The following is an 8,087-nucleotide window of genomic DNA, read 5'->3' as shown; positions in this document are numbered from 1 at the left end:
CAAAAAATTAATGGACTTTTCATGAAAATACAAATATTTAAAATAAAACAAAAAAATTAAAAAAAACACAGCGGGTGTTAAAAAAATCTTAGCAAATTTCTGAGTTTTTAATAACTGCATCAAAAATGCACATTCTTGTGTTCACCACGTTACTTTCCTCTTTCATATTCACAGGTGGGTTTCAAAATCTTGCTTAAATTAAATTCTAAAAAAATCTTAGCAAATTTCTGAGTTTTTAATAACTGCATCAAAAATGCACATTCTTGTGTTCACCACGTTACTTTCCTCTTTCATATTCACAGGTGGGTTTCAAAATCTTGCTTAAATTAAATTCTTGTTTAAAATTAAATTTTGAAAAAAAAAAATTTTCAAATTCTTAAACCAGCCTCCGCCATACAGTGTTACAATTGTGAATCAGTGTCGGAAGCAAATTGTGGCGAAGACTTTGATATAGAGGAGCATTTTAAGATCGATTGTGACCAAGTAGCCCCCCCACGCTACCTTTCTAACGATTTGGAATACTTAAATGCAACAGCATGTATGAAAAAGATCTATAAAGGTGAGTGAGTAAATAGTTTGCACAAATAAATATTTACATGCATACAGCTGCGGTCATAATAATAGCACCACGGCATTCGTATTGTTATATAATAATATAACGTAAACACTGTTAAATTACTTCTTGTTGCTTTTGTATAAATTTATACTTAATTCAATGAACTTTCAAACCTTAAAAATAATTTTTAAAATTAGATGAAAATTTTAAAGAAAAACTACATAATATATGTATGTATAACTACCTAAGAAATTCATCAGTCAAAAAAATAGCACCAAGATAGAATAGAAATCGATTAAAATAAACTAAAATTAACCAGAACAAAATTGAACTTAGTAACAATTATTATGGTTTGTAACGTTCTTAACACGTTATTATTAAAAGTAAAATTTTGCTGTCTTTTTTTCGTATTTTTTGGCAAAAAAGAGACCGACCAAATTTTCAAAATTTTGTATGCCAAATATATTTTTTCATTCCCCAAAATAAATTCTTAAATATTTTTGGTTTCCTTTTACCCTTTTTGTGACTTTTGGCCATCTATTTTTAATAAAATTGTGTTTGGGGATATCGCATTCTGTGCCACGACATTGACCCAAATTTATATCAGTTTATCATTCCATAGATCATTCCTATGGTCATAATTTCTTTGATTTATGTATATCTGAGTATGATTTTATCAAGCATTTGATCATAATATGATATTACTCGTATAAGATTGAATTATTTATTCCACATATTCAATATATTCTTCGAATGTTATAATAGAAAAACCACAATCAAACTATAATTTTAAAATCTGTGTGTTTGTAAGATAAGATGAATATATTATCTTAAATTTTGGGTGAAATTGGATTCGGAGGACATTCTATAGAAATCTGATAACAAACAATATAATTTGTTTAATTATTTGACCAAAAAGTGTTTTGTAAATTTTACCTTTAATAGAGGATATTATATTGTTATTGGTGAAACTTTTCTAGGATTTAAATAATTTAAATTTTGTTCTTGTAATGGCCAGCGAATAACTGCAACACTAGTCGTCACTTTTGACCACCGTGCCTGATTTTCGAAACGGTGGGCCAAGAGTGTTATGATTAAAAAAGATAAGCGGTTTCGAAACCTACAATGTTTTTTAAAACCACTTCTAAATATCTATAAATAGTTTTATTCTGAATTAAGCTAATTTGTATGTTCAGAAATCATTATTTTATAAACTGGAACTCAGTTATTTATTGTTACTAAAAAAATTTGAAAAGTAAAATTAATTTTTTTGTTTTTAATTTTATTCATTTCGATATAAATAGATTCAAATTATAATTTTATGGCGATTTTTTAAAACGAAATCATGAATATTCTATATTTTTCGTCAATTTCTTACGATGGTGCTATTATTATGACTGCACAAAATCTGGGTATATAATTGATTGAAAAGTTAATATTTCTTAAAGAAAACTTTACTCATAGAAGAAATAGAGATTAATTAATTTAATTAAAATTACTATGGAAATAAAAATATTTCCCATGTTAATTGCTTTATGGTTCTGTGGTGCTATTATTTTGACCGACACTGTATGTATTTTGGATGTACATATATACAATGTACATACATACGTTTGTTTTCTCGTCGTTTCAGTTATTGCATCGATACAAGACATAGAACACATGTCATTCAAAGATAATTAAATTGGTTATTATGTAGGTGTTCTATATTTTTTAATGCTGTTATTAATTTTTGCATTATGTTTTGGCCAAATTATATTAAAAACAGGAAATAGTAATTAATTTACTTGAATAGTAAGTAGATTCAACTTTAAATAAAAATGTTAGAATTTTATTAAAAACGAGAGTATTTATTTCCATAACAAAATTACAATTTTTTAAATAAAACATGAAAAGCCTGTGCAAAATGCAATTCTTTAATTTTTAAATTATTAAGATTACAAATGTAATAAAGTAATTGGTTGCACGCAATATAAATAATTCATTTTATACGCGCCTAAAAGTATGCTAAAGATTTATAATATTTACGAGCATGTGTCGTGTAAACAGATGGTTATTCTAGGTGGTGAATATACATAATTTTTATACCCTACACCACCATAGTGGGGAGGGTATATTGGGTTAGTGCTGATGTTTGTAATGTGCTAAAATATTGTCCCAACACCCACCTTAAATTATACCAATCTGCTCAGAATCACTTTCTGAGTCGATTAAGCGATGTCCGTCCGCCTGTCCATGTAAACCTTTTAATCAAAGTGTAATCGACGAAATTTGGTACAAGCTCTTCTATTGCTCTAAGGACGGAGCCTATTGAATTTGGTTAGAATCGGTTCATTATTTCTCCTAGTCCCCATACGATTGCCCTATCTGAAAATAATTAAGCTCTCACAAATATCTTATTTATATTGATATTCAAACCAAATTCAACGCAAATAAATTTTATATAAGCCTAACTCGCACCGCCGAATTTTGTGATGATCGGTCCATATCACTATACAACAAATGAAGACTTTTGGAAAAACACAAGATCATGACAGTATAGGTTCGACTCTACTACCAAAGGGTAGTGAAACCCTCTACTCAGTTTGTCCATTTTGGTGACCGATTTTTTTTTATGGGCCACCAAAGTTTCTGAAAATCAGTGGGGCCTCTAAAAAAGGTGTCATCAGTTTTTGGTTAACAGCTAATTCAGACTTTGTTATACGGCTTAACTTTATATGGCAATAATATAGCTAAGAGCCCGCCAAATAAATTTTGTTAAAATTTTTTTCCAAAAAATAGCTTTTTCGTGCACTTTTGTTGAAAAAATATAGGAAGACAAAATTTTTCTTTTACTTTTTTTAGAATAACTTCCAGGGTCTCCTAATTTTTCACTAACAATATTTAGCAAAGTGGTAAAGAAAAAAAAGAGGGAAATAAATCTGTAACTTCTAAATGGTTAGATTGGTTTGAATGAAATTTCAAAAATAGGACACCTCGGGTATGTTACATTTTTAAAACGATATTATTTCTTGGTTTGAGTTCCGATTTCAAAAACATTTTACATGTAGAATCTTCTGATTGAGCACTACAAAAAACCTCGTCGTAGCTATCAATTATCTATTATAGCTTAGGAGATATTCGCATTTGAAAATTAAATTTTCAACATGTTTACCCATCCTACTCCAGTTTTTTGAAAACAGATATTTCCCGATTTTCTCCAGTTTTCCTTCATAATGACTAAGTCTGAAGTTATATGCATTGAATTAAAATTTTAAAAAGCGATTTTTCGATATTTTTTTGGGAAAAAAATAACTTTTTTTCTTTTTAAGTTATCGCAAAAAATTTCTAAGAGGATGTATAAGGAATTTATACTTTCTGAAAGCTAAGTTTTGATAAAATATTCTAAAGGAAAACCAATTTCAAAGTTGTTGTTACCGAGGGGACCAGGTCCTTTCAAAAAACACCTATTATTTATGTAAAATAAAACTTAAGGGCAAAAATTCTCAAATCGCGTATCCGATATCAAAATATAGTAACCGATTATAGGTGGCTCAATATGTTTCCAATTATTTTGTAAAGCGTCCCGATAACCCCGACCCTGGTGTGGATATTATAGCCAAAAAACTAAAAATTAGGATTTTTGGAATTTTTCAACACTTTTTTGGGAACTGCGGGATTGCTGATAATAAATTTCAAATTTCGTTTTTATTTTTCCATTTTAAATAGAAAAATCTACATAACTGTGAAATTTCATTAAAAACTATTTATAAATAAAAATTTAATTTCAATTCGAAACATTTTTATCTATGCAATAATCCAATATAGAACATTTTTTGTTATATTTTTCTATAAAGTATTCCATGAATTTTTAATTGTCAAAAGTTATAAATATTTTTGAAAAATAGAACGAAATTATATTATATCGCATCATAACATTTTTAATTCTATGTATAAATTTCAAAATAATCAAAAAAACCTTCTCCTGTAAAATTTGTGTTTTGTCGCTTACGATAAGTTGGCGCTAAGGGCTTGATATCAATGCATTCTCAGCGTGTCTAGTCACTCTAAATAGCACATAAAAATCACTTTGTACCTTAACAATTTTAGTTTTTACTATTTTTTGAAGCTAAAACAAAGATTTTTTGTTAAAATAGTATGATCAAGTCCACACTTCTATTATGTGCTGTATTATTTACTCGGCTGAGATGTTCGGAATGGGAATCAGTGAATGGACCCTCAATGTGACACATTTAAAAAAAAATCCCCACAAAAACCATTTATGATCCGAATGAGCTGAAATTTAAAATATAGATAGTCCTTGGGAAGGAAGAGATATTTAGGTCTATTTTTTTTTAATTTTGCTCGATCATTTTTTTGTATTTTATATATGATGGGCCCACGAAAGGTCGAAATTAGTCTTTTATATATGACGTATATTTGCTATTTCTAAAGAAAATAAAACAAACCTGATAACAATTATTTAGTCCCTATAAAAAGTTACACGCATACAAATTTGAAGCATCTTTTTATATATTTCAACTTTGTATGCGTGTGTTTTTTAAGTTTTTTCCCAAAAAAGTCCCCATATTTTTTCTTTTATAAAAAAATAATGTTCTTCGTGGCTATATACATTTTTTTATGATCTGGAAAGAGAACTTAATGCAAAGACGTATAAAGTAAAATTTGACTAACTTAAGCGGATCCTCAAAAACTCGTCATATTTGTATAGCCCTATATATTGTTTATATACATATAAAACGTTTTTACTATCATACTGTAAATAACGTCAAAGTGGGCTATTTTCTAAAAAAAAATCATTTTTGGAACACATTTTCCCCGTTTTAGGAATTTCGATGTTTGAGAACAAAGAATGGCAACATTAGTGATGCCATTGACTTAAGAACATTTAGATCTATATTACTTCCAAATTTTATTGTGATATCTGTAACTATTCAAATTTTACATTAATTCAAAGTTTTTATTTTTCTTGATGGAAAATCACCATTTTATAATATTGTTAGTTTTTAAGGAAAAATACGTCCGAAAAAACACAAAATTAATTAATTTCTCTAAAATGTCAATCTCCAAGTCATAAGGTTTCCACCGATATCAAAAACTTACATAAAAAGCTTATATTTACTCTTCAGAAGCTCCACAAACCTTGCCCACTTTCAAAAATTTTAATGTTTTTTCATATCTTGCATCAAGCCGGTCTTGCGGGATCAAGATTGGATGAAGTGATGCGCCCGGATCATACCGATAATGATTTGCCCATTCTTCGTTATTCCAGCACAATAGAGAAGTATACACTCGAACATACATTTTTAACAAAAAATTTGTTGTTTTAGAGTCAAAAAAATATTAAAAAACTAAAATTTTTAAGCTACAAAGTGATTTTTGACATCTATTTAGAATGCCTAGATATGTTCGGATTGCATTGATATGTTCACAAGAGTTATTCAGATTGACCGTAGCTACAACTTTGCGAAATATTGTTATTGAAAAATTAGGAGTCCCTGGAAGTTATTCTAAAAAAAGGAAAAAAAAAAAAGTTTTTCTTCCTATACTTTTTCAACAAAAGTGCATGAAAAAAATTTATTTGGCGGGCTCTTAGCTATATTATTGCCATATAAAGTTAAGCCGTATAACAAAGTCTGAATTAGCTGTTAACCAAAAACTGATGACACCATTTTTAGGGGCCCCACTGATTTTCAGAGACTCTGGGTTCACATAAAAAAAAATCGTTCACCAAAATGGACAAACTATTAGTCATGGCTCCCACATAAGGCCCACTTTCAAAAATCACTTTAAACAGCATAAATCTCTTAAAAATGTTGGTATTCCAATTAAATTTAATACAAATAAATTGTGTATATACAAAAGTCATTACACCAAATTTTGTAACGACCGGTCCATAATTAGTCATAGCTCCCATATTAGACCCACTTCCGAAAATCATTTTAACGAGTATGATTTCTTAAAAATGTTGGTACAAAATAAAATTCAACACAAAAATAAGTTTCATATATGTATATAGAAGACATGCTACCTAATTTTAAAAGAAAACGGTTCTTCTCGGTGTAGGGCATCATATGGTCGGGCTTGACCGACTATACTTTCTTACTTGTTTGTAATAAAACTGTCCAACAGCATTTTTGGAACAGAATACCGACCCTATAATTCTGAAAGGGCATGTTGAGTATATATTTTTTTTAGAATAAACTTATAGTCCAGCTGATTTTTATTTACTGTGTACCTCAGACAACCAAACTTAAATTGATCAGTATGTTTTGAAGGTCATAAATATATGCTATCGAATAAATAAAATCGGTTGTTAAATGGCTATGGCTATGTGCTCAATTAAATTATTACAAATTCATTCTTGATAGATCTATTTAATAGGAGGGAAACCGAAATTCTAGTCATACGATTTTCCAAGGTATATTTTTATGGTAAAACTCTTGTACAAATGAAAGGAAGGATTACCAGGCGGACAAACATTAATGGCTATTATTGTACAATAAAATTCGATGGATTCTAGAATCGCGTTCTCGAATAAGGCTGATAATTTTGAATGGCACAGTGATATTGATGGACACATACATATCTATTAAATATTTGCAATTATTTATAACAATAATAAAAGAAGAAAACATACGTATTTCATCTAAACAAATAAGATGTAGATGTACATAAATTTAAATGAATTTTGAAATAAATAAAAATACATAAAAATAGTAAAAAGAAAATACCTTACGTGTGTAATGAAATATATTGCCAAATAACGAAATGATGAGTGCAGATAAACAAACAAATAATTTTAATGGTAATTTGTAATTTGAAATTTCACAAATTTTTTTTTTTTTTTTGTTTTCTTTGTAGAATATAAAGTTTTAAAATATGTACGCAGCTGTTATTTTGGCGATGTCAATGACACTGAAATTGGTTGTCGCATGGATCCATCTATGATGGACTTTCAAGATGTTCAATGTTTTGTCTGTGAGAATGATAATTATTGCAATAACGCTTGGAGCACTAAGGCTGTGGATGGACGTTTAGTGCAATATTTAACTGTATTAATATTTATATTAATGGCAAAGATATTTAATTAGAACAATTAAAAGAAAATCATTAAAATCAAGCAAGAATAATACTCGTAGTATGTAATCATTTCCAATATTGTTTGTTTTTTTAATATAGTATGTAGCTAAAATGTTAAACAAATTATTTTAATTTTACTAAATAAAAACAAAAATTGTGTTTATTTCCCCCCACCAACAAGTATACGAGTATTTTTTTGTTTGTGTTTTTGTAAAAGTGTCATCAGTTTGAGAATCATCGTCATTCAAAGCTATACCCACCCACTCACAATAAGTTTGTATACAAAGAATACGTCATGTATGAATTTATGTATGTATTTGAATTTATATGTACATATTTAAATTAATTTGATTTCAAACAAAAATCTTTAGATTTTAATTGTTTTCCAATCACAGCACAGTGGTTTCTCTTATATGGAGAAGCGGCTAAAAATCAATATCTCCAAAAC

At 28.4% G+C, this 8,087-nt stretch overlaps 1 protein-coding gene across 1 annotated transcript; it reads left to right on the top strand.

Moving 5' to 3' along the window:
• The first annotated feature begins 206 nt into the window (after positions 1-206).
• On the top strand, positions 207-7,822 carry LOC135951653 (UPAR/Ly6 domain-containing protein bero). The gene is made up of 3 exons (XM_065501337.1): positions 207-302; positions 386-559; positions 7,421-7,822. Exons 1-3 carry the CDS (start codon positions 254-256, stop codon positions 7,648-7,650), a joined length of 453 nt encoding a protein of 150 aa, XP_065357409.1. The 5' UTR covers positions 207-253; the 3' UTR covers positions 7,651-7,822.
• Positions 7,823-8,087: the final 265 nt, after the last annotated feature.

This window comes from Calliphora vicina, chromosome 2 (genome assembly GCF_958450345.1).
Source record: "Calliphora vicina chromosome 2, idCalVici1.1, whole genome shotgun sequence".
Lineage (NCBI taxonomy): Eukaryota > Metazoa > Arthropoda > Insecta > Diptera > Calliphoridae > Calliphora > Calliphora vicina.
This window is presented reverse-complemented; position numbering and strand designations above follow the sequence as displayed.